The 27,955-nt window shown below is 43.0% G+C and overlaps 2 protein-coding genes across 2 annotated transcripts in view; both read right to left on the bottom strand.

Annotated features, from left to right (window-relative positions):
- Positions 1-12,278, bottom strand: part of TEX11 (testis expressed 11) — a 353,939-nt gene extending 341,661 nt beyond the window's left edge. The window contains exons 1-3 of the mRNA XM_060137334.1: positions 12,270-12,278; positions 10,450-10,475; positions 4,084-4,399 (exon numbers count right to left, since the gene is read on the bottom strand). Coding sequence (XP_059993317.1) covers positions 4,084-4,399; positions 10,450-10,475; positions 12,270-12,278 — 351 coding nt within the window. The remainder of the gene's footprint in view (positions 1-4,083; positions 4,400-10,449; positions 10,476-12,269) is intronic.
- A 1,697-nt stretch (positions 12,279-13,975) lies between these two features.
- On the bottom strand, positions 13,976-17,943 carry SLC7A3 (solute carrier family 7 member 3). The gene is made up of 11 exons (XM_060137574.1): positions 17,559-17,943; positions 17,075-17,233; positions 16,736-16,913; positions 16,426-16,538; positions 16,078-16,300; positions 15,745-15,884; positions 15,548-15,650; positions 15,140-15,306; positions 14,809-14,975; positions 14,369-14,477; positions 13,976-14,237 (listed from the first exon to the last, which is right to left on the bottom strand). Exons 1-11 carry the CDS (start codon positions 17,926-17,928, stop codon positions 14,107-14,109), a joined length of 1,860 nt encoding a protein of 619 aa, XP_059993557.1. The 5' UTR covers positions 17,929-17,943; the 3' UTR covers positions 13,976-14,106.
- Between the last annotated feature and the right edge of the window lie 10,012 nt (positions 17,944-27,955).

The raw sequence follows: 27,955 nt of genomic DNA, 5'->3' as shown, positions 1-27,955 counted from the left end.
GACACGGGTTCGTGCCCCAGTCTGAGAAGATCCCACATGCCGCGGAGCGGCTGGGCCCGTGAGCCATGGCCGCTGAGCCTGCGCATCCGGAGCCTGTGGTCCGCAATGGGAGAGGCCACAACAGTGAGAGGCCCACGTACCGGAAAAAGAAAAAAAAGACTGAGGGTCTTCTGGGGACCAAAAGCTCAAAATGAGTCATTAGTGTGGTGTGACTGCCACCACTCAAAAAAAGAAAAAAAAAATCAATCTTAGCTATATCGGTATCTAAAGACAATGATGATCATTCCTAAATCTAAAGAGAAAGATTATTTTGAGCTGATCATATCGAACCTAGAGAATTGTGTTCTGTTCTGGGTACCATACTTTAAGGAATAACATGAAAGGAACAGAGCATGTTCAGAGGACAGCACACAAAATGATGAGAGGACTAGAAACCATGTAATATGAGAAATGACTAAAAGAACTAAAAATGCTGAATCTGAAGAAAAGACTTCCCAGGGGACATAACTACCTTCAAATAGTTGAAGAGCTGACATGCAGAAAAGGAATTATAATTATTTAGACCCAGTGAGTATAACTTAGACCAATTTGTATTCCTTTTTGGCCTTGAAATTGATTGGAATTGATGGTACAAAAAGAGGGATGTTATGTCAATTCTCCCTGAGAAGAAAATAAGCTAAGCCATCACATGGCCCTTTGTGGTCCATTTTTACAAAATCTGACTGAAAAGGCTGTGTACACAGAAAAGAAAACTCAAATGGTCCATAAATTTATGAAAATATATCCAAGTTCACTAGTTGACAGAGAAATGCAAATTAAAACACCCATGTAATATGATAACATGAGAGAAAAATAGAACTGGCTGATAGGTTTCTGGGAACTCTCTGCACTATCTCTGTAACTATTCTGTAAATCTAACATTACCCCAGGATAAAATGTTAATTAAAAACACCACCACCAGACTTCCTTGGTGGCGCAGTGGTTAAGCATCCGCCTGCCGATGCAGGGGACGTGGGTTCAATCCCTGGTCCGGGAAGATCCCGCATGCCACAGAGCAACTAAGCCCGCACACTGCAACTATTGAGCCTGCGCTCTAGAGCCCGCGTACCACAGCTACTGAAGCCCGTGCACCTAGAGCCCGTGCTCCGCAACAAGAGAAGCCACCGCGATAAGAAGCCCGTGCACCACAACTACTGAGCTTGCACTCTAGAGCCTGCAAGCCACAACTACTAAGCCCACGTGCCACAACTACTGAAGCCCGCACACCTAGAGCCCATGCTCCGCAACAAGAGAAGCCACCACAATAAGAAGCCTTCACACCACAACAAAGAGCAGCCCCCACTCACCGCAACTAGAGAAAGGCTGCGCGCAGCAATGAAGACCCAATGCAGCCAAAACTAATTAATTAATTAATTTTAAAAACCCTTCACTCATGAACAATTTCTAAAGTCTGGCAATACCGAGTATTAGCAATAATATAGGGAAAGAGAAAAGAAGAGGGAGTATAAATTGTTAAAACTACTGTGGACAGCAATTTGGTAATATTTGTTAAGTTAAACATGCTTGTAGCTTTTGACCCAGCAGTAAAACTTCTTAATGTACACCCGAGAATAGCACTGCCACTATAGAGCAGCCACTAGCCACATGTGACTATTGAGCGCTTGAAATGTGGCAAGTCCAAAATGAGATATGCTTTAACTATAAAATACATACCAAACTTCAAAGACTTTGTACAGAAAAAAAAAGAATGTAAATATCATTAATAATTTTTATATCAATTACATGTTGGTATGATAACATTTTTGATGTACTGAGCTAAATAATCTGTATTGTTAAAATTAATTTCATCTGTTTAACCTTTTCTAATATGGTACTAGGAAATATAAAATTATTTATGTTTGCACTGTGTTTCAACTGTACAGCACTGCCCTAGAGCCTCACCCACTAGTGCTCAAGAAATAAATTTAGTGAGTCATAACCAACATTTTGTAAATGAAAAAGCATAGAATAGGAAATATCATAGTGTGCTGTGTGTAATAAGGGTAAAATGATTTCATTAAACTTTTGATACTGGGATGTGATGTAAAATATAATATTTCCTTGCCATAGGTGGCAGTCAAAAATTTTTGAAAGCTCCTAATAAACACTACAAAACACAATGTTGTAATGCTGTTGAGATTAGATAAATTGTGGTACACTTATATTCAATGTATTATTACTAGTCAGTGGTGTAAATAAATGAACTAGAGCTAAAATATCCATATGGGTAAATATCCAAAACATAATACTGAGCAAAAAATACAAGTTGCAGTGAAAAAACTATACAAAATGATACAATTTATGTAATACTTCAAATGATGAAAAACAGGCACCTCAATCTTTTCATTCTTTGGAACAGTGAAATATCTGAAGCATATGACAAAATGTGAAGATTCAACAAAACTTAGTGGTAGTTTTAGAGGCGTTCATTATATTATTCTCCTTACTTTTCTGTGTGCATCAAATATTTATGTAAATACCAGGTCTCAAATATCATATACTTAAAAGTCATAATCCCTATTCAATACTTATATCTTTAAGATAGTATATCCTAAATTAAAACTTCTGGTAGGTGGTAGTGGGCTTTGTTGTTGTTTTAAAATGACAAGCATTAACAAAATACTGACCTAAACTTCCTTAAAGCATAGATTTGTAGCCACCCTGGTTACAACATATTTCATTATTATATAAACGTGAATGCAAATGTACCACAGGTCTAATCATGTCCCCAGAAAAAAAGAAGTATGGTGAACTCTCCCATATCTGGCATGGTCGAGGAATCTGGGGTCTAGTCCATCGAATTGCTTCTGTTTACTAAGAACTCCCACAAATATCATTCATAGGGGGCTTCCCTGGTGGCGCAATGGTTGAGAGTCCGCCTGTCGATGCAGGAGACAAGGGTTCGTGCCCCGGTCCAGGAGGATCTCACATGCCGCGGAGCGGCTGCGCCCGTGAGCCATGGCGGCTGAGCCCGCGCATCCGGAGCCTGTGTGCTCCGCAACGCGAGAGGCCACAATAGTGACAGGCCCGCGTACCGCCAAAAAAAAAAAAAAAAAAAACTAAAGCTTCACAGGATATAATTTATTTTTAACTGATGATTATGGAAAGGCACTTCAGGATCTAGCCGTAATTTTTTAATGTACTTTTAACGCAGGAGATTTCTATTTCAGATTAAACCAGTGTTATTATGCATGCCACAAAAATCCTGAGAAAACAAGCTGTGAATTGTGAATTCTATTTCCCTACGCTAGTTTATAAAAGGGTTCCGGTGTCTTAAACATCAACACTGCTTTCCGATACCTATAGGAGAAAACTTGGAGCTGTGGATAGGCCAAAGAGATAAAATTAGGAAAGAAAATACATTCAGAAGATCTTAGATAAGGTAGCGAACAGTCTGACATTTTCTAGTGCAAAGCTAAATACCTTTAAAGTCCATGAAACGAATATCAACGGCGTCCATTTTTAAATCTCCTGTTCAGGCCTACGAAATAAGAAAATATTTTAATATTCTGTCCTTTATTCTCCAGCTTCTCAATAAATTTCTTTTCAAAGTTTTCCTGTTAGTTGTTACCCAAAAAAAATGCTGATGAAATTTTAAAACCCAGAAAAAGCAGTTAATGAGAGGCAGCAGCAAGCGGTCCAGCAACGGGACTCCGGCCACGGCTTTCCGGCTCAGGGGAAATTTTCGTCGGACTTCTTTTCTAAGGACAATCCGCCTAATTGGTTCAAAATCCCCTGACCCCGACGCACATACGTTCTAAGCATCCAATCACTGACGGTCCTTCGCCCCCCCACCCACCCACCCCCGGGCCGGCGCACCACTCCACATACTTCATCCAAGTCCCGCGCCGCCGCACCACTCCACATACTTCATCCAAGTCCCTCCGCCGCACCACTCCCCATACTTCAAGTCCCAAAACCCTGTCTTTCCCCGTCTTCCTTCACCGGAGAGTCAGCTCCATAGTTCAAAATCACTGCCTCAGGGCCACTTTAAAAAGTGTTGACCTAATGACCGCATCTCCTTGCTAGTTAGAAACAACTAACCTGTACACCTCCGCCAGGACAGCCGACGCCACAGTGCTCCCTGCGCAAACCAAGTCCCCAGTGCCAGTGAAGACGCTTGGAAAGCTCCTCCCCCCATAGCGATGTCAATGAGAGGCCTCTCCCAATTGACGTTTTCCCTTCATCTCGAAGCCTGAGTTTCTGGGCACAGTCCAGGCGTGAAGTTCTGGGGATGCAGTTCAGAGAGCCGGGGTGAGAATCAATGAAAGTGAGGGAGTATAGTGCAATACTGAAACATACTGCAGTTACTGCGGGAAGAGTGCAGATGGCGAGGGTTACAGGAAAGAGGAGAGCAGGCCTTCGAAAGAAAAAAAGAAAAGAAAGAAAAAAAGAAAAGGCTTCCCTGGTGGCACAGTGGTTGAGAGTCTGCCTGCCGATGCAGGGGACACGGGTTCGTGCCCCGGTCTGGGAAGATCCCACATGCCATGGAGCGGCTGGGCCCGTGAGCCATGGCCGCTGAGCCTGCGCATCCGGAAGCCTGTGCTCCGCAACGGGAGAGGCCACAGCAGTGAGAGGCCCGCATACTGCAAAAACAAACAAAAGAAAGAACAGGGACAGAGGGAGGGAGGAAGAAACGGAAAGTAAACAGTATTGCCCAATGGTTATTCAAGAGTGCAAAGGTCAGAAATATAAGAAGTTGAGAAGGGCTTCCCTGGTAGCGCAGTGGTTAAGAATCCGCCTGCCAATGCAGGGAACACGGGTTCGAGCCCTGGTCCGGGAAGATCCCACATGCCGCAGAGCAACTAAGCCCGTGCACCACAACTGCTCAGCCTGCACTCTTAAGAGCCCGTGAGCCACAACTACTGAAGCCCCTGCACCTAGAGCCCGTGTTCCGCAACAAAAAAAGCCACCGCAGTGAGAAGCCTGCACACCACAATGAAGAGTAGCCCCCACTCACCGCAGCTAGAGAAAGCCCACACACAGCAACGAAGACCCAACATAGCCAAAAATAAATAAATAAAATAAATAAATTTATAAAAAAAAAAAAGAATCCGCCTGCCAATGCAGGGGACACGAGTTCGAGCCCTGGTCTGGGAAGATCCCACATGCCTCAGAGCAACCAAGCCCGTGCACCACAGCTACTGAGGCTTCACTCTAGAGCCGGAGAGCCACAACGACTGAAGCCCACGCGCCTAGAGCCCATGCTCCGCAACAAGAGAAGCCACTGCAATGAGAAGCCCACGCACAGCAACAAAGGGTAGCCTCCGCTTGCTGCAACTAGAGAAAGCTTGCGAGCAGCAATGAAGACCAAATGCAGCCAAAAATAAAAACTAATTAATTAATTAAAAAAAAAAGAAGTTGAGGAGACTGAACAACCCTGTAGTTCCAAGACATGTTTCTGCTGCCCTGCCATTGTCAAATCTGAAGGAAACTACACAGTGACTCCCCTGCAGGCTCACAGCAAGGGCAGGGGTCCTACCCAACTCCAAACAAATGGTTTCAGGGATGGTGTGGAATATATATATGTGAACATGTTTGATTCCAGCTAAATCTATGAGTGATGCTTGCAACCAAGGAGTTGGCCTCTACTGAAATCTCTACTCAGAGACAACAGTGTTAAGGCATGAGGCCTCCAAATTTGGGGACACGCCAAATCAAAGCATTAACAAGCCTCCCACCCCTTCCCTCACATATCCCTCTTTTAAGCCTTGTGCACCTCAGTCAAGCCAGATGTGGAGCTGGCTAACAAGATGAAGAGAAGAGATTGTGGCTTCAAGTCTGGGAACACTAACAGAGTTGCCTCCTGACCCTAAGAGTCTCAGAGTCAGTCGTTATTTATCGTGGAAAAGATGGGATTTCTAAAAATAATTTCTTTTCCCTCTTCAAAATTTTCTGCATCTAGATCACATAGTATAGTGAAGAAAAGGGGGAAAACAGGAAGTACTGCTATTAACTACTTTTCTTTTGGATCCTCCTCTATTAAATCCTGCAACTTAATATATATTTCACAATCCTAGATTGCTAAATTAGGGGAAGAAGTCTGGTGGTATCCCATAATTGACTGAATCCTCACGCACTACATACTGCGTGAGCTGGCGCTAGCTACTTAGAATCTCAGCGCCTCAATTTCCTCATCTGTAAGATGGGAATAAAAGTAAAAGTAATTCTAGGCTTCTGGTTCAATGCAATAGTGTACATAAAGCATCTAGAACAGTGGCTGGCATATGGTAGGTACTTAAAGAATGTTAGTTCCCATTATCACTCCCCATTTCCTGGTTGGCAGTTAAGGGCTCCCAACTTCTATCATTCCACCCAAGCTCCTGGCTCTAGCATAACTCCTTTGTTCACGGATGAACAGATGAAGAAACAGGACAATAATTAGACCTCAGCTCTCAAGCCCACAGGGGTCCTTTTAGAGCTCTTAGTGATTAATAATGTCTGTAGTAGAATGGATATTATATTATCCAAGATTATATCAGGCATACAGGAATCAAATGACTCTGTTGATTAATACTGACTGCAAATAAGACTCCAAAGTCAGGGCTACTCACTGAGCTGACACCACTGCACTGAAAGGGCCAGTGGAATAAAGGAAAATATGCAGAAAGGGTAAAAAACCCTTATGTTGTATGGGTGGCCCCAATGTTTTTGGTTTTGATCTAGATGGCCTCTCTAGATGTTAAAAGTAAATGAGAATTAAGAGACAGAAAAAAAAAGTCAAAGAGAGAAGAGGAAAAGAGATCATAAAAGAAGCAGTTACATATTGGGGAGGACATGCAAGAGTGAGTAGTAAAATACCATTAAGCAGCACTCAACATGCTGTAAATTATCTTACCTTACCCCCAGCATAAACTATAAATTTTCCACTGCAACCCTTTAACAATTTAGTGCAGAAATGTTGAAAGAGATTGTTACATAAGGCAGGTGAACAACTTGGACTCTAATGAGCGCTTATTAAGACTCTCATTAATAGACTGGATTAAAAGAGAGTAAGCAACCGAGAATGCAAAGTAGTGCAGAAGGTAGCATTACACCTTGTTAAAAGAAGAAAAACACCTCCAGAGTAAATACGCAATTATAGTCTGGAAAATTCTAAAAACAAAAGTAATAATAAAGTAAGGGACAGGGGCTTGTTCTACCAGATATTAAAACTACCGTAAATACAACTGTATGGTAATAGTGCATGCAGACAGATAAATGGAACAAAATACAGTCCACAAACAGGCCCGAGTATATATAGAAATGATTCAAATCAGTGGAGAAAAGAGCTGGTCCGGAAAAAGTATTGAAACAACCGGATAGCCATTTAAAAAAATAAATAAAACCAGATCCCTGCCTTACTTCATATACCAAAATGAACTCTGGATTCATCAAAGATTAAATTGAATCATAAAACTTCTAAAGGAAGTTTGGGTGAGTATTTTATAAACATGACAAGATCTAAACGTGACCTGAAACCAGAATCAAAAGGAAAAATAATGATAAGTTTTACCACATAAAAATTAAAATCTTCTGAATGGTACTATAAGCAAGGTTGAAAGACAAACCACAGATAAGAAAAAGATTTTTTCAACATATATAACAGATAAACAGTAAGAGCTCTTAAAATTAAAAAAACAAATAGTCTAGCACATAAATCAGCGAAGGACTTGATCAGACAATTTGCACAGGAAGAAATATAAATAGCCAATAAACACATGAAGAGATGTTCAACCCCACCAGTAATCAAAGAAACGCAAATAATAAAGCAAGGTGAATTTTTTTCATTTATCGGATTGGCAAAGGTTAAAAAGATTAACAAAACCTCAAATTGACAAGATGCACAAAACAGGCACTCTTGTGCACTGTTGGTTAGGAGTACAAATTACTGCAAATTTTCTGGAGGGCAGTTTGGCAATTGGTATCAAAGTCTTAAATGTGTGTACCGTTTCCCAACAATTCCTCTTCTAGGAATTTTCCTAAAGAAGAAATTGGAAAATTTTGCAAAGATAGATTAACAGAAATGTTCACTGAGGCGTTGTAAATCTCTTATGTGTTCACCTAGTTAAATGTGGACTATTTATACAACCTAGTGTACATTAGTACCATATAGTGGCATACTTATACAGCCTTTAAAAACACTGCTGTGAAAACAACGTAGAGGTATAAAACTTGGGAAATACCTATATCCTACCGTTGAGTTTAAAAAAAGAAAAAAGTTACCAACTGCTCAAAAAGGTGTAGGGACTTCCCTGGTGGTGCAGTGGTTAAGAATCCGCCTGCCAATGCAGGGGACACGGGTTGGGGCCCTGGTCCGGGAAGATCCCACATGCCGCAAAGCAACTAAGCCCGTGTGCCACAACTACTGAGCCTGCGTGCCACACTACTGAAGCCCACATGCCTAGAGCCCGTGCTCCGCAACAAGAAAAGCCACCGCAGTGAGAAGCCCCTGCTCGCCGCAACTAGAGAAAGCTCGCACACAGCAATGAAGACCCAATGCAGCCAAAAATAAAAATCAATTAATTAACTAATTTTTAAGAAGTATGATTTTATAGATTTGAGTGACTAAAAAAACTACTACACATACAATAGATAAGCAACAAGGATTTACTGTATAGCACAGGGAATTATAGCCAATATATTATAATAACCTATAAATGGAAAACAATCTGCAACAAAGCTGAATCACTATGCTGTACACCTGAAACTAACAGAATATTGTAAATCAACTATATACTTCAATTTAAGAAAACTATTGGGATGGTCTCCACCTGGGTGTGAATGGGAAGAGACAGAAGTGGCTACAGCGACCAACCAATCCCACTAATATGTAAACTGTCTCACAGAAAAGATAAACACTTATGTATGCATATTTGAATGAAAATGTCTGGAAGAGTATTTACCAAAATATTAACAATGTTTATCTTTGAGTGTTGGGATTTGGGAGAATCTTTACTTTCTTCTTTATATCTTTCAGTTTTTCAATGTACTACAATGAACACATTTTTATCATTAGGGGAAAAAAAGAAAAGCTATTTCCATTAAAAGAAAAATCCACAGGAAGGTAAGGGAGTTTTTATCTGATGGGCATGCGTTTTTGCAATAAAGTATGAGGCAAAGTCAACAGCAGACAGTAGGAGGGAGAGATTTGAAGAATGTGAGGAAGGTAAGAAACAGTTGTCTCAGAGAGCAGGGGAATCGGAGAGAAAAAGATTATTTCCGGCAGAAATCCTCTTTGAGGGCCTGATCAAGGTTGATGATCATTAATCTGCCCAGCTGTGTGATTGCCTCCAACAATCCTGAGCTACACAGGTGACAGTATGGAGAAGATGTTTGGATTCCTCCGGGTGGGGTGGAGAGGACTCGGGAGTATTGCCTAGTGAGGTGAAGATATTCGCAAGAGTGATAATGATAATAAATTCAGAAATTTAAGTGGTAAAGGGAACAAGCAAAGATTGGAGGAAACTGATAAACACAGAGAAGGTGTATCTGGGGAGCAGGGGAGTGTGAATTGGAGGATTCACGAGGTCAAAGAATTGTTGCAGTGGGGTTACTTGAGCAAATGAGCTGGAGCTTGGGAAGATGTAGACAGAGAATTTGATGTTTGAAATAGTGATTTCAGAGGTGACATTCTGGCAAAATCTAGGATATAACCATATGAGTAGGTAGCTGAGGTTAATTCATTGAAACAAATCACAGACCCACTCTCTCCTTCACATATTATAACACTCTTGTCCACACACTTCCTGCCTTTTACTTGCAGGCCCTGGAATTGAGTTCTAGAGTGACTGGAATCTGCCTTTCCTGCCTTCTTTTTCCACTTCACCACTTCAAAATCCTAGGCTCTGGGCAAACTGAATTATAAACTTTCCCATCTTCTTGCCTTTGTGCACAAGGTTCCCTCTTCCTGAAATGCTCTCCCACCATATCTGAAATTACGTATTTTACCCATCCTTTAAAGCACAGCTTAAAAGCCTCAGCTTCCATGAAGACTTCACAGAACTCCTTCATGTGAATTCCCATGGTACTTCGTTCAGACCTCTCTTAGACCTCTATTATTTCCCACTTTGTGTCTGTACTTATTTGGGCCAATTTTATCTCTGGCTCCTTGAGGAGATCAAGGTTAGACCATGCCTAAAGCAATTTTCTACTCCAGCGTCAAGCATAGTGTCCTACGGAGATATTATTCACTGTGTTAACTGTTTCCAAAATATGGTATATGTGATTATTTTAGGTGGTGCACAGCCAAACATTTTTTAATAGTTGGATATTTTAATGTGTATTAGGAAAATACTTTGTTTTCCACTTATGATAGTGGTAAATGTTTTCTTTTTTAAAGAAGTGTATTTAAGCTTAAAATTTGGTGTTTTTTTTTAAATAGTACAGGAATTACACAAAAAGAGAAAAATTCATGAAGGCTATACTTACCTGTCTGAGGTCTGGGAAACACGGCACTGAATGAAAAAAGACCTAGAGTACCAAATCAAAGAACTACTCCTTCCTCCACAAAAGATTTATTTAAACAGTAGTGCCGGGATTTATCGCTCTCTCCACTGACAATCTCCTTTAAGCATGTAAATGCAAGAATTGCCCATCTTGAAACAAAACAAAAAACCCAAACCTCTCCTTCAGCTCCCTCCAGCGGTGCCCTGAAATGCTCGCCTATAGCCCAGGTCCTCTTCCTCACCCTCCATTCACAATCCACTGCAGTCCCCCCCACCATCTTGACAGAAACTGTTCTTGAAGTGATCAATTACCTACTAACTGACAAAACCAATGAACCCTTTCTGTCCTCATCTTATTTAACTCGGCTCTCTAGGCAGCATTTGGCATTGTTGACTGCTACCTGAGAGGTCCCTTCCTCCCTAGACTTCCACATCACTCTCCTGTTTCCACCTCCTCCTACACTGAGTCCTCCTCCTCCTGTATCACTTCAATGTTAGAGTTCCTCCAATCTTTTACTATCATAATGATTTTTAAAAGGAATTTAAAAACTAATGTTTGGGGACTTCCCTGGCGGTCCAGTGGTTGACTCCACGCTTCCACCACAGGGGACATACGTTGGATCCCTGGACAGGGAACTAAGATCCCATACGTGCAGCCAAAAAAAATTTTTCTTTTTAATTTTTTAAAAAATAAAATAAAAAAAATAAATAAATAAAATAAAATAAAATAAAATAATGTTTGTACCTGGTGAAAAACTGAAAAAGTACAGAGGAGAAACCAGAGGTTTCTGGTTAATTTTTCAAAAAAAATAAAAGGTATAAATGCATCCTCTTTTGCTCTTTCACACAAATATTCTGCACCTTGGGGTTTTTGTTCCATTTTGTTTTGTCTCTACTTAAAGTGTGACTTGGAGCTCTTTCCATATCACCTCTTGGCACATATAATTCTATCTTTTTTTTCTCTTTTTTTGAGTAAATGCCATGTTGTTTTATTTAACCTAGATTTATAATGAGCTTTTATGTCCAGGAAAGCAAGATCTCATCTTTTAAATGGCTGTATGTCTTCCACTGAATTAATATAACTTAACTAGTTCCTGGCCAGTGCACATCAGGTAGCTTCCAAGTTTTACACTATTATGAATAATGTTACTGTAAATATCCTCATATATGTAAATTTTTAATTCCTATAAATGAAATTGTCAGATCAAAAAGAATGTGTTTTTAATTCTGGTATCATCAAATTACCCTCCGCAAAAGTCACAAGAATGTATATCCCCATCATGTATAAGATTGCCTGTTTACCCTCACTTTTGCCAATGCCTTGTCATCGAAATTTGTTTTGCCAGTCTGGAAGGTAAGAACTGAATTCTCATGGTTGTTTTAATTAGCATTTCTTGTTGAGTGAGGTTCAGTATCTTTTTTTATATTTGTTGGTATCTGATATTCTTTTTCTGAACACTATAACCTGTACTCATTTTTCTATCAAGTTATTCATCTTTCTTATTTTTTATGAGTTCTTTGTACATAAAGGAAATGATATCATTTGTGCTTCAAAAGTTTGATTGTTTATTTTGCCCCAAGGCAATCTTTAGCCCCACACACAGCTTCCATTACATACTCATTTGCCCTCTAAGTTGATGATTCCTAAATCTGTAACTCTAGCCTAGACCTCTAGCCTAGCTCCAAGTTCCAATGGGTGATTATGTATCTTCACCTATATGAAGCTAAACTCATGTACATGTTTATAAACTCAGCATATCTGGAACTGAATTTATCTTTCCCCAGATATGCTCTTCCTCTTACGCTCTCCATCTTGGCTAATAATTTGACCATTCACCCAGAAAGTTCACCCAGAAATCTAAGTCATCCACTTCTTTCTTAGCTCCAACATCCAAATGACCAAAAATCCTGAAATATTTTGCCCAAATGACTATGATGCTCTTCTAACTAATTACTGCTAGCAATGTCACACAGTGGTTAAAGAGCACAGGCTGCAGAGTCAGAACTGGGTGCATATCCCAGCCCTGATCACTCCAAGTTATGTGACCTACAGCATATCTCTTACCACAAACCTGTTTTCCTCATCTGTAAAAAATAATTACCATAACATCTACTTCATTGGGTCATTGCAAGAACTAAAAAGAGATTATATGCACAGTATCTGGCATAAAATAAATACTGAATAAATGGCAGCTATTATCACACTGCTCTAACTTCCCCCACCCTCTTCCAAGCCATCCTCCTTGCTGCTGCCAGACTAATAAATCCAACCACCCCTTTTGCTTGGAATCATTCAGTGACAACACCCCCTCCCCCGCTCCACACACACACACCATTTTAAGATAACATCTGAATTCCTAGGTAGGGTATACAAGGCTATTCGTGTGGTCTCTTACCTTTCACCACAACCCCATATATGCTGCCCTCCAGCCACATTAAACTATGTCATACCCCCAACACAGTACGCCTTTTCACACTGTTCACTGGCAGATAAGCCCTCCCCCTCAGTCCACTGCATGAACACCTACTCAAGGGAATTCACTGGCGGTCCAGTGGTTAGGACTCCACGCTTTCACTGCAGAAGGTCCGGGTTTAATCCCTGGTCGGGGAACTAAGATCCCACAAGCCGCAGGGTGCACTCAGGTCAAGCACATCCTTCTTTGTGCCTCTGCAGCTCTCGGCACTTACCCCTGCCCTGAGACAAATCGCATTGTTTCCTGTTTACCTGCTTGTCTCCCCCACTAGATCGTGAGTTCCTTGAGGGGAGGGACTATGTTTTATTCATGTTCGTATCCCCAGCACCCAGCACGGGCCTAGCATTTTACAGGCACTCCTCATATGTTTGTTGAGTAAATGGAGGAATGAATAGTTCTTGGTCTGAGCAGCTCTAACCTCAGTTTCCTTACAACAACCAGTAGCTATACATATACACAGTCCTTTACCCATCCTCTCCTATTGTCCACCCCTTCCCAGAAGTACTAAACACCACAGCCAAAATTTCTGTTGTCCAGGTAGTCATAGGAGTCTGGGACTGGTCCAACTAGAAGGGGTGGAACAGAAGACAATGGTCTCAGTGTAGGCCCTGACCAATGCCAGTGTTGAGATCAGAGTCCACCCCCAAATCCCAGAGACGAGTCTTGCTGTCTACTGATTCAGAACCTAACCTTTTGTGTAGCAAGGGGAAAACATATCTCAAGATCGTTCCTTGAAGTGTGACTAGACTAGATGGCTACTTACACCACCCTACTCAAACCCCAAGCCAACAAGAAAGCACACACAGGCACAGCAGATACTTTTGCGGTGACGGCAGCAAACAAAGGACACTTATCTGAAGCTCTCCACACTGAAAGTCAGGCTCCATATCATCTCCAGTAAGCAAAGAACAAGACATAGTTTCTATTTCTAGTTTCTTTTAATAATTTTTTAAAAGCCAGTAAGCAGCTACAGATACAGTTAAAAAGTAGACGAGTGAAAAAAAAAAAGACAAGAAAGAGCAGACACATCCTTCACTCCATAATAAATACAGAGCTCTATCTGTGTTGCCCCACCAACATCCCATGGGAAGCCTAGCTCTCTGTGTGGTCAGGAGTACTCTCCATTATTGTGCGGGGAGAACAGACAGCATTCAGGTGTGATGATGTCAAATCGAATGTGTACAGGCACTGCTGAGATCCAGGTCTACAGTTTTGGCCCTAGACTTGAGTGGGGGTTGGTCACTCTTAACCTCTTCCAGGCTGTGCTGCATCCCATAGCCGAAGTAGATAGCAAACCCTAGTAGGGAAAGGTAGCTGTGAGGTAGGGGAAATAGTGGCCTGTAAAAGCTTAATAGGGCTCCTTCTCAAGAGGGAAAGGAGGTGGGAAAGGAGACCCGAGAGGCCTACTCTTCCCAAGTGGATACCTACCAATCAGCATCCAGACCCCAAATCGGGCCCAGGTACCAGCTGTCATCTGCATCATAAGGTAAATATTCACAAAGATGCTCATTAGTGGGAGGAGAGGCAAAGCAGGTACCTGGGAACAAAGCAAAATCTTCTTTGTACAGACCACAGGGTGATATAGAAAGAGATCCCTAACCTACTCAAGCCAGGAAAGGGAGAGTCCGACTCCTACTCATGCTGTGTATTTCAGTGTCCATTCATGTAGTGTACCTCATATGGGACTCCAAGAATATGCAGAATTTGTGGAAATGGAAAAGGAAGGGTCAGAGAAGACATCTTTGGCCTAGGTATCTCCTATATCTTTCCCTTCTTGTCCAATGAAAGAATATGTATGAGACTGCAAGGTATCTGGAACGTATTCTTCCAAGATGGGTTGGTGGAGGGGAAAAAAAGAGGTCATTTACCTTAAAGTGAAGTGGAGTGGAGCTCTGTGGCTGTCTCCAGATGACTCCAGTGATCCCAGTAATGAGCATCAGGAGCAGCACAAACACTGCAATCCACACTGGGTCTCCAGAAAGCAGTGGAGTGGACCACTGGGCCAGCACCAGGCAAAGGACACTCAGCAGTAGAGCTTCAAGGGTCAAGTTGAGAAACATCAAAACCAGTTCTTGAGAGCAACATATTAAGACATTAGGCACCCCGCTCCAAGGAGGGTCACCCTCTCTCAGCCACCAAATGCCACACACTCCCCTCCTTCCCATCGTGCTGACCCAAGAGAAAAATGCCAATGCTCACCAAGTAGTGAGGAACAAACATAGACAACTTGGCCAGAGAGTGGAGTGGGGATGGAGTTGAGTGGACAAAATAGTCCCTGTAGGGTCAGCTTCTCTGCTTCATGGATCTTCTCCTCCTGCAACTCCACTTCACCTTCCTCATTCCTCATCTCCTGGTCAGGCTGATACCTGAGACAAGAGGAAGATGGCAGTATTAAGAACAACCCTTAACCACTATACCATCTTCTCCCAGGCAGCTTAACCTTCCTCGTCACCATTAAGGGTAGCCACTCTTTTTGGCAGGGAGGGATGTCCCTATTCCTCAAGGAAAGTCAGGATGATGAAGGAAGAGAAGGAGGAGCAGGTCCCCATCACTCCTCATCTCAGACTCAAAACCCAAACCACAGCATGCAGAGGAAAGGAGTCTCACCTGAGGATGAGAACACAAATAGCCACCAGGGAGTAAGCAAGCAGGGTCCCAATTGACATGAGGTCCACCAGATCAGTGAGTTCAAAGAGGAATGCCATGAATGCTGAAATTGATGGGCAGAAAACATGAGCAAAGGCAAGAGCAAAGTGAACGGAGTTGCTGAAACAACGAGGGGAAGGGCAAAGAAGAGTTTTCACCTGCGATAATGCCAGAGACCACAGTGGCCACAATGGGGGTGTGTGTGCCGGTGTAGATCCGGGCAAGGACACGAAACAGGAGGCCATCCTCTGCCATCGCGTAGATCACCCGAGGCATGGGGAACATAGAGCCCAAGAGGCTGGAGAGAAGTACGCCCAGAGCGGCGTTGACGGGGCATCTCTGTCCTCAGGACTGTGAGCTTAACGAGTCTCCACCTTCTGCTCACAGCCGTTTTAGGGACTACTTAAGGGCCTTTTAAGGGGTATTCTCTGGTGTGGAACGCTATCACCTGAGACTCTGACAGCAGAGGAAAACAAACATTTGACACTGACCTGGTAGAAAGAGCACAGAGGGATCCGATGGCTACAACATAGCGGGCAGGGTCCCATCCAGTATAGAGAAAGGCCTCAGGCAAGGGGCTCTCGGGTTGAAGCTGGTAGTAAGGCATCATGAGTGTGAGTGCCGAAGAGACACCAAAATAGGCCAAAAAGCAGACGAAGAGTGAAATCACAATGCCTGTGGGGATGGAACGCTGGGGATTCTGGGCCTCTTCCCCTGCAGGAAGGGGCACAAGGTTCTGAATCAGAGAAGCAGGCTCGCTCCTCTACCACTCCAACCCGCACACCACCTGAGCACACGCAGATGCCCAAGCCCCAGACAGAACGGAATGACTGTGTTACCAGTGGTAGCAATACAGTCGAAACCAACAAATGCATAGAAACAGGTCGCTGCTCCACGGAGAATCCCCTCGAAGCCGAAAGGCACAAACCCTCCAGAGCCCAGAGGGCCCAAGCTAAAGTGAAAGAAGGGGTAGAAAAGGTAAGAGCGTGTTCAGCCAACTCTTGTTCCTTTTCTCTAAGGCCCAACTATTTAGCTGGGTCTTCAAGGCCTAGGCTCCCATTCCTCCCCACTGCCAATCCAGAATCCCTCAGCGCAGATCCCTCTGTTCCGCGTCATGCTCCCAGCTCTGCATCTCCTGAATCTCCTAACCTATAGGTGTCATTGAGTCCAGCCACGGCCAGTTTGTAGTCCTCTTCTGTGAGCTTCCAGTTGTGCAGATCTCCCTTAATGAAGCCAGAGATGATGACAAAACCGAGAACCAAAAGATTCACCACCGTGAACACTTTGGTAACCAGGGCTGACTCACTAGCCCCCAGAGCCAGCAATCCTGTGGGAAAGAAAGGCCTCAGTCCAAGCTTTGTTTCCTTGCCTCTATGTGCAGACCTTTCCTTCCCAGCTTCTTCTTTCTCACTGCTCTCACCTCCACAAGCTCCCAGGCCTAGTCCCCACTAGCCCCACCCCCGTCACTGTCCCTGTCCCTTGCCTCACCGGTGAGCAACAACACAAGGCCCATAGCAAAAAAGTCTGGATATTCTGCGAGGACATGGGGAACGTGCAGTGAGATGCTCCCCTGCAGGGTCTGAGAGATGTGGTTCCCAATCAGGTTGTCAAAAGCTGAGCTCCAGGCCCGGGCCACACTGGCTGTACCTGGTGGACCAGAGGCAGAAACACGGGGTCAAGTTTCCTCTCTCCTCTCCTCCCTCCCCCAGACCAGTCTCACAAGAATACCTGCTATTTTCACCTACTCTTACCTTTTAAGAACCAAAGCCAGTCAATTAAGGACACCAAGACAGAGGTAAGTAGAACAAACAATTTCTCCACAACTTCAACCCTCCCAGCCCCCCAACAAATACACGCATTTATGGATATTTAAGTCCTGTGAATGAACACCTCACTTCACCACTCCACCCAGATTTCCTGACTCCATGCCCCTTCATTGGTTGTGCAGTTGCCCCCTGCCCCACCATCTCACCGATGACATAGGAGAGGATGAGGTTCCAGCCAGTGGTGAAGGCCCAGAGTTCACCCACAGTGACATAGCTGTAGAGATACGCAGAACCAGAACGGGGAACCCGAGCACCAAACTCCGCATAGCACAGCCCAGCCAACATAGAAGATAGGGCGGCCACCAAAAAGCAGATCACAATGGATGGTCCTGCTTTATCTTTGGCCACCTCGCCAGCCAGGACATACACGCCTGCACCCAATGTGCTGCCCACACCTAGGGCCACTAAATCCAGAGTGGTCAGGCATCTAGCAAGGCGAGTCTCAGCCATGCCTGGCTCCAGTGTACGTCTGCGTACCAGCTTTTGACCAAATCTGCAAAGCGCCTGCCACAGCATTCTGGCTGGAATTGAAGAGGATGCTAGGAAGGATCTGGTGAAAAACAAGACAAAAGACCTTCAATAGGGCTCATTATCCCTAAGCTCTAAGAGTGAATTACAATACCCACTCCACCAAGTAAAGGAGCTGGCGGGGGGATGGGAGGAGGATGTTGAAGGGACAAAGGCAAGTCACTTTTCCTCTAACCTCAGTTTCTTCATATGCAAGTAGGAATAACAATACCTCACAGGTTTGTGGAAGGACTAATTTCAGAAAAGGCATGTGAAACCTCCCGATAGTTCAGTGGCCTGGCACCTAGTAGGTGATCAATCAATATTAGTCTCTTCTTTCTTTGGCGGGGAAACTATAGCGTTTATCCTAGACCCCAACCCAGGAGCCAGAGAAGCTCAATTGTGTCCGTTCCCTGGCCTGTGGTTCTTTGGGGATTAAACAGAACTCAACCCAGGAAAGGCCAGCAGCTCTGGGGAGAACCCCCTTCTCACACCCAATATCCACATTCCTTTTCGGCGCTCGCCCCCAGGGCTTCAAATAAGCAAGGTTCCTAGATCTCCCGGAGGGAGGGGGGACCGACCTCGGCTACAGATCAAAAGTGAGCACCGACTCAGTTCCATCCTTCCTCTCCAAGCCCACACCGTGTAACTGGCGCTGCCATCGCCCAGGGGGGTAAGCAAATGTTCCCCCACTTCCTCCCGCCCAGCAAGGCTGACCAGCAAGGATCAACAGTGAGGCGGGGCTTCGACATCTAAAGATTTGGAGACGCCCCCCGAGAGGGGCCCCTGAGCAGCCAGAAATTGCTCACATCCGAGAGGAGGGGTTCCGCCCTATGCCCCGCGACTCAGCTCCCAGTTTCTTATGCCCCCATCTAGAAAAGGTCTGGGGCTGAGGTGGAAATGGGAGCCTTGGCTCCCAGGGCTGGGGTCTCGCCAGCAACAGGTCACGGCCGTGTTGATGCAACTGCATGCCATGGTTGCCAGAGAATCCTAGGTATGCCCAGACCCTCGCCCGCCCCCTCCGACACACTTGTCGGCCTCCAACGCTTACCGGGGAGCTTTTGCAAGCCCAGAGCGCGGAGCGTCTCGGATAGGGTTCGGTGAGGCTGAGTTCAGCCGAGTTGGGTTGGGGATGCCGAGCTCGGTTGCTCAAGCTTCAAAGCTGCTGCTTGGGGTCGTTGCGCGCCAAGCGCCCGTTTTATACACCGGGAGGCGGAGCCGGTAACGTCATGAAATCCCACCCCCAATCCTCCTCGCTACACAACACACACACACACACACGCGCACACACACACACACACACACACACACGCGCGCGCGCGCACACACACACACACACACACACACACACACACACACACACACACACACACACACACACACACACACACACACACACACACACACACACACACACACACACACCCTCTCTCTCTCTCGCCCGCCCCTCCCTCCCTCTCTCTCTTTCTCTCTCTCTCTCTCTCCAGCTTTGCAAAAGGGATTGCGTGGGGCCTGACATTGCTTCCCACTTGCAAAAGCAAGACGAGCGTGGCAGGGAGCGAGAAAGGGGGGAGGGCAGCCTTTTCCCATTCTCCTCGCTGAGCGTCAGAGCCGGACAATAAGAGGCTTCCTGGCCTGAAACCCCAGGGGATTTTCTACCTTTGTGCCTTGATAGTCAGAATCGGTGATTGGCAGGAGTGGGGGAGGGGGGTGAGAGGGGGAGGGGGGTGAGAGGGGGAGGGGAAAACAGCACCGGGGAGTCTCCAACTCAACTCTCATTCTTACTAAGCTTTCTTTTCTACATGAGGTTACCTCACCCCTGAAATCTTTCCCAAGGACCCTACCAGATTGTGGACAGCCATCTGACGCCAACCCCTCAGCCCTGACCCTCAACTGTGGGTGTTTCCTAATGCAGTCAGCAGGAGAATGGAAGATGATTTCAACTACCACCTGTACACAGATAATTAATCCCATCTAGATTTCTAGGCCCCAGTTTCTCCATAGTGTACCTCCAGCTACCTATAAATGTTAAACTAAATATTAACTATGAAATTCTGACAATACTGAAATATTAGAGGAGGGAGCTTATTTAATTCCATTTTACTGATGAGTAAACTGAGGCTCAGAGGCATAACTTGCCTGACATACACCATAATTATTTGTTGACCACCTTACTGGTAAAACCTGGTGTATTGGACTTCAATACCAGCCTCTATGGGTACCATACCTCACTTAAATGCGCAAGAAAAGGAGGCATGGCAGCAAGCAAAGCCAAACCAGGAGAAGCACCAGCATGGAGACAAGCCCTTTTAGGCTAGCAGTTTCTGGGAAACAGAAGAGGAGCAGAAGAATCAAAGAAAGATCACACCAGGTATCAGACCCTAAAACCCCATCCAGCCTAATCAGTTCTTAGAATGGAGCACCAAGGGTTGTGAAGGTGTGGTTCTCTTCCACCAAGACATCTCAGGGATTAAGGATGGGCCTAAATATCCTTGTTTCCTTTAAATAATCCATTATGAATATGTCACCAATAAATCTATCTAAAATATAAATCCTTTTTGAAGTAACTGATAGTTTCAGCTAGCTACAGCTCCATTTTGGCTTTCCTTAAGTATTCATTGAGCACTGACTATGTATAGCAGCTAGCATAGCAATGAAGAGGCTACAAAGGATACAGAAAATAAAATCCTGGCCCTCGTAGTCTTAAAAATCTAGTTAGGGAAAGAACACACACACAATACAATTGAAACTGTATTACCTAGTGGTTAGGAGTGCAGTCTTTGGCGTTAGACCTAGGTTAAATTTCCAGCTCAGATACTGTGTGGCCTTGAGCAAATTACCTAACATCTCTGAGCCTCAGTTTTTGGATATAATATACACGTTTCACAGGGTGGTTGAGATGCTTAGATGAGATTATGAAGTCAACTCTTCCTGCCTGGCACATGGGAAGTATTCAATAAAAACTTAATTCATATTCAGAATAATACTTTGGTGTGTATGATAATTATTTGGTTACTTAGATTAGATGATTGATTCAATTATGAGATTAATCAACAAGTTGCTGTTGTAAATATTCAGGGAAAGAAGTCCTTGGTACAGACTGGAATACTAAGAAGTAGTAACTAAGTAGAAACTAATAAGGCCTCTTAGTTTGCAAGGGGTTGAGGCATGAAGTAAAGTCAGGGTCCCATGTAGAGACTAGCCTAGCATGTGCAGGTTAACAGTGGACTTAATAGGCATTCAATTATTCAATAAAAACTTGATCAGTTAATTAGAAGCATTAGGAGGTGCTCTCCAATTGTAGCGTTCCAAGATTTTATGCAACTCTTCTCATTCACCTACCTATCCCTTTCATGAATTTGTAGGATTCAACCGTATTTCCTTCCTCAGCTTTTATTTTTCCAGAAGTTCCCTGATGTCCTCCACCATTATGGATTTCTCCAGCTTCATTAACTCTTTCTTGTGGTATAATGGCCAGGTGCAAAACATTGAATTTTTTTGTTTGTTTTTATTATAAAACAATTTAACACTAATGAAAACTGCAAAAAAAGAAAAAAACCACCCAATATTATCATATAATTTTGCATGCTTCTGTTTTCATGATCAAATAAATATTTTTCAAATTACTTCTAGTATTCAAAATTGTCATTGTTAGTGGTTGCATAATATTCCATAGCACTGATGTACCATTATTTATTTAACCATTTAAACATTTATTCAGGTTGTTTCCAGTTTTCCTTTGTTCTAAGAAACACCTTCATTAATACAATGTCTCTAGTTGAATTACTTTCTTAAGCTTCATTCCCAGGATTGGGATTACTGAGTCAAAGATAATGAACATATTTGTAAATTTTGATACTTGTTACAGTGCTTTCCCAAAGGATTTTTATCAGTTTACAGTGCTATCAGCCATGTTACAGCAAAGCAACATTACCACAATCTCACCAGCATAGCTATAATTTAAACAAGTCATTTGCTAATAAAATAAAAGTAGAAGTGCATTCTGTTTAGAATTACTATTTCTTTTGGAAATTGTTTATTCATATCTTTTCTTTTTCCAACTTAGTTATTTGGGTCCTGATCCTTTCCTCATAAATGAGAATTAATTCTTTATATAGATATTAGCCTTTCTTCTGTAATATTCGATTCAAATATTTTCCTATGTTTGTTGCTTTCATTTACAGAGCTTAAAATTTTTTAACTTTTTATTGAGGTATGGTATACACAGAGAAATGTGCACACTGGTATCGTAAGTGTACAGCTCAATGAATGCTCACAAAATGAACACACTCCTGTAACAGCACCCACATCAAGAAACAAACCATTATCAGTGCCCCAGAAATCCCCTTCATGCTTCCTTCCAGTAACTACTTTCCCTTCTGACAAGGGCAACCTCTGTCCCAACTTCTAACAGCCTAGATTTTTTTTTACCTGTTTTTGTTCTTTATATAAATGGAAACATATAGTACGTACTCTTTTGATAATTGAGATAAAATTCACATACCATAAAATTCAACCTTTTGGGGCTTCCCTGGTGGCGCAGTGGTTGAGAGTCCACCTGCCGATGCAGGGGACACGGGTTCGTGCCCCGGTCCGGGAGGATCCCACATGCCGCGGAGCGGCTGGGCCCGTGAGCCATGGCCGCTGAGCCTGCGCGTCTGGAGCCTGTGCTCCGCAACGGGGGAGGCCACAACAGTAAGAGGCCCGCGTATCGCCAAAAAAAAAAAAAAAAAAAAAGTAAAATTCAAACTTTTGAAGTGAACAATTCACTAGTTTTTAGTATAGCCACAGAGCTGTACACCCATTACTACAATCAATTGTATACATATTCATCATCCCAACAAGAAACCCTGTTCCCATTTCCAGTCATTCCCTATTTCCTCCCAAACCCCTCACTCCAGCCCTAGGCAACCACAATTCTACTTTCGGTCTCCATAAATTTGCCTATTTTTCTAGACATTTTCACCTAAATGGAACCATGCAGTATGTGGTCTTTTGTGAACCAGCTTCTTTCATTTAGCATAATGTTTTCAAGGTTCATTGATGTTCTACCATGTATAAGTACATACTTCATTCCTTTTTATTGCCAGATAATGTTCCATTGTATGGGAAAAAAAAACTTATTTATCCATTAATCAGCCAATGGACATTTGGGTTGTCTCCCTTTTTTTTTTGCTATTATGAATAATGCTGCTATGAACATTAGTATACAAGTATTTCTGTGGACATATGTGTTACATTATTTTGAGTACATACCTAGGAGTAGAATTGCTGAATCATATGGTAACTCTATCTTTAATCTTTTGAGGAACTGCCCCACTGTTTTCCACAAAGGCTGCACCACTTTACATTCCCACCAGCAGTATTATGAGGGTTCCATTTATTCGACATTCTCACCAACACTTGTTATAATCCATCTTTTATTTTATCATAGCCATCCTAGTAAGTGTGAAGTGGTATCTTATTGTGGTTTTGATTTGCATTTCCCTAATGACTAATGATGTTGAGCATCTTCTCATGTGCTTATTAGCCATTTGGACATCTTCTTTGAAGAAAAATCTATTTAAATCGTTCATCCATTTTTAATTGGATTGTCTTTTTTTTTTTTTTTTTTTTTGCGGTATGAGGGCCTCTCACTGTTGTGGCCTCTCCCGTTGCGGAGCACAGGCTCCGGACGTGCAGGCTCAGCGGCCATGGCTCAGGGGCCCAGCCGCTCCGCGGCATGTGGGATCTTCCTGGACCGGGGCACGAACCTGTGTCCCCTGCATCGGCAGGCGGACTCTCAACCGCTGCGCCACCAGGGAAGCCCTGGATTGTCTTTTTATTGTAGAGTCTAGACACTAGATCCTTATCAGATATAAGATTTGCTAATATTTTTGCCCACTCTATGAGCTGTCTTTTCACTTTCTTCATAGTGTCTTTTGATACACAAAAGTTTTTAATTTTGACAAAGTCCAATTTATCTATTTTTTCTTTGATTGCTTCTGCTTTAAGTGTCATATGTAAGAAACCATTGCCTAATCCATGGTCACAAAGATTTACACCTATATTTCCCTCTAAGAGTTTTATGGTTTTACCTCTTATATTTAGGTCTTTGATCCATTTTTGAGTTAATTTCTGTACAAGGTGTGAGGTAGGGGTCCAAATCCATTCTTTTGCAAATGGATATCAAGTGTCCCAATACCATTTATTGAAAAGACTATTCTTTCCCCCATTGAATTGTCTTGGCACCCTTGTCAAAAATCAGCTGACCAAAATTGTGAGCGTTTATTCCTGGACTCTCAATTCTATTCCACTGAGTTATATGTCTGTCCTTATGCCAGTCCCACACTCTTGATTACTGTAGCTCTGTAGTAAGTTTTGAAATTGAAAATGCAAGTCCTTTAATTTTGTTCTTCTCTTTCAAGATGCTTTCGACTATTCTGGGGTCCCCTGAATTTCCATGTGAAATGTAGGATCTGCTTGCCAATTTCTGCAAAGAAGACAGCTGGAATTTTGATGGATATTGCCTTATATCCATAGATCAATTTGGATAGTATTGCCATCTTAACAATATCAACTCTTCTGAACTGTGAACATGGGATGTCTTTCCATTTTTTAAGGTCTTTTTAATTTCTGTCAACAATATTTTATAGTTTTCAAAGAGTAAGTTTTGTACTTCTTTTGATAAATATATTCCCAAGTATATTATTCTTTTTAATATTATTGTAAATAAAATGTTTCCTTATTTTTTTCATTGATCCTATAGAAATATAATTGATATCTGTATATTGATCTTGTACCTTGCAACCTGGCTGAGCTCACCTATAAGTTCTAAAAGTGTTTTAATGGATTCCTTAGGACTTTCTATATACAAGATCATATCATCTGCAAACAGAGATGGTTTCACTTTTTCATTTCCAATCTGAATGCCCTTTATTTCTTTTCCTTACCTAATTGCTCTAGCTCAAATTTCCAGTACAGTGTTGAATAGAAGTGGTGAGAGTAGACATCCTTGCCTTGTTTCTGATTATAGGGGGAAAGCACTCCGGTTTTCACCATTAAGTATGATGGCTAGCTGTGGGGTTTTTTTTTTTTTTTGGCTGCGTTGGGTCTTCCTTGCTGCGTGCAGGCTTTCTCTCTAGTTGCAGCAAGTGGGGGCTACTCTTTGTTGCAGTGCATGGGCTTCTCATTCTGGTGGCTTCCCTTGTTGCGGAGCACGGGCTCTAGGCACACGGGCTTCAGTAGTTGTGGTGCACAGGCTTTGTTGCTCTGTGGCATGTGGGATCTTCCCGGACCAGGGCTTGAACCCATGTCCCCTGCATCGGCAGGCAGACTCTCAACCACTGCACCACCAGGGAAGCCCATGGAACTCTGATATTTTTTAAAAACAACTATAAAGGACATTATTGGGGCTATTGGGGAAATTTGAATGTGGACTATGTATTAGATGATGATAGTGTATCAGTACTAGTTTCCTGTGCATGATAATGGTATATGTAGGAGAATGTCCTTGTTCTTAGGAGACACGTGCTGAGTATTTAGGGATTAAGTGTCACAAATGGGTCAGCAAAAATAATGTGCATATGTGTGTATGCACGTGCATGCACATGAGAGTGTGTGTAGAGGGAGAGAAAGAAAGCAAATGTGGCAAACACTGACAATTGGTGAATTTAGGTAAACAGTATATGGGTATTCATTACACTACTAAAATTATCCATAGGCTTGAATTTTTTTTAATTAAAAGTTTTAAATGGGACTTCCCTGGTGGCGCAGTGGTTGAGAGTCCGCCTGCCGATGCAGGGGACACAGGTTCGTGCCCCGGTCCGGGAAGATCCCACATGCCGTGGAGCGGCTGGGCCCGTGAGCCATGGCCGCTGAGCCTGCGCGTCCGGAGCCTGTGCTCTGCAACGGGAGAGGCCACAACAGTGAGAGGCCCGCGTACCGCAAAAAAAAAAAAAAAAAAAAGTTTTAAATGATCACCCTCTTATAGATGATATCTCACTTTTTCTACTTAACCCTGTAATCCATCTGGAATTTACTTTGGTATTTGAAATGTGATATTACATATATTATGTATATAAATAATTTGAAGTTTTCTCAAAATACAAATCAGTCGGCCTAATACAATTTGTAAGGCCAACTAGCCCGAGGCAGGGGAACACAATCAGATTCACAGGTTGCATCAGACCGAAACTCTCCGGACCACCCAGTTCCAGAAACTGACCTGGAGACTTTGGGACCACCCAGTTCCAGGAAATGACCTGGGGACTTTGCACCCCGCCCAGCCTTCCCGCCTTTCGAGGGGCGGGACTAACGGTCCCCCAGGATACCCGAAAAGACCACCAAATAAGGAATACCCTGCGCCCTCCCAGATTCACCACACCCCTTTCCCTTCTTCCCCTATAAAATCTTGCCCAACCCTCTCCCGGGTGCGACTTCTCTGGCCCCTTTCTCTCGGACCAGTGAACCTCGCCCCGGAGCGCTCCCTAATAAAGCTCACTTGAAGCTTTCCTCTGTTTCGCGGTGCCGTTTGTTAAGATCCGACCTTACACAATTCATTAGTCATTTTTTCTCGACTGTCTGATTATGTCTACTTTATCGTGTAGTAAATTCTCAAATATACTAGCATATAGCTCTGGATTCTCTATTTTTCACTGATCTATGTCTGCTTTTATGCCAGCACATTAAATTTAGTTTTTAATTTAAAAATTACAAAAGCAAAACATGTAAGACAGAAAATAAAAATCCACTTCCACCCACTGTGAGATCTCCACTGTTAACAGTTTGGTTTGCTTTCTTCTAGATTCCGTGCCTATACAAGAAAATATACACATAATTTAAATACAGATAGCTTTTTTTAAGTTAATTAATTAATTAATTTTTGGCTGTGTTGGGTCTTCCTTGCTGTGCGCGGGCTTCCTCTAGTTGCGGCGAGCGGGGGCTACTCTTCGTTGGGGTGCACGGGCTTCTCATTGTGGTGGCTTCTCTTGTTGCAGAGCACGGGCTCTAGGCGAGTGGGCTTCAGTCGTTGCAGCACGCGGGCTCAGTCGTTGTGGCACACAGGCTCTAGAGCACAGTCTCAGTAGTTGTGGCACATGGGCTTAGTTGCTCTGCGGCATGTGGAGTCTTCCCCAACCAGGACTCGAACCCGTGTCCCCTGCATTGGTAGGCGGATTCTTAACCACTGCGCCACCAGGGAAGTCCCCAGATAGCCTTTTAAAATACAAATATGATTATACTATATATACATGTTCTTCTGGGGTTTTTTTCTTGAAAATATATTTTGAACTGCTTTCCAGATCAGTATTCATGGGCCCCCCTCACTTTTTAAAATGGCTGCCTAGTGTTCCACAGTAGGGGTGGCCCATAATTTATTTAACCAGTCTCCTATTTATGCACATTTATGTGGTTTCTAGTTTCTTTTCCCAGCACATTTTAAATAATGGGTGCTTTACCATATTTTAACATTTGTTAAGGCAAAACTTACTCCTTTTACAAAGTACTCCAAGCAGTTTATTTTTCAAAGTGAGACAGTCATTTCACAGTCATTTCTGCTATCTTGCTTGTTTTGAAAATGAGATTTTGTTCCAAAGCGATTGATCTACCAAGGCGACAATTTTAGCAGAAATCCCACTTTTGAAACCATCCTGCCTATAGAGAGGGTGCATTCTGATTTGCTCTCTGTGAGGGTGGCCTAGGTTGCCCGACCAGGTGAGTTAAGTCTCTCTAATTCAGGGCAGAGAATTAAAGAAAATTAAAAGGCCCACTTGACTGCAGCTCTAAAGTCATGTCCACTCAACAGTTTCATCAGTAAGAATGCTGACATTTTAATCTCCATTTACTGGTCTCCTATGCCTTATTTCTCAGTTGGTTAGAAATTATGAAGGGGGAAAAGGAAGCATTATGTATTGACTCCTTTAAAACCTTAACATCCACTACTCAGGTAGTGTTAATCTCTTGTTCTTCTGGTCTTGTTTGTTTGTTTTTGTTTTTTCCAACAAAAATTAGAAGGATTTTAATATCCAAGTCTTCTTTTAGAAAGCAAAATTAATGC

Source organism: Lagenorhynchus albirostris, chromosome X (assembly GCF_949774975.1).
Source record: "Lagenorhynchus albirostris chromosome X, mLagAlb1.1, whole genome shotgun sequence".
Classification (NCBI taxonomy): domain Eukaryota; kingdom Metazoa; phylum Chordata; class Mammalia; order Artiodactyla; family Delphinidae; genus Lagenorhynchus; species Lagenorhynchus albirostris.
This window is presented reverse-complemented; position numbering and strand designations above follow the sequence as displayed.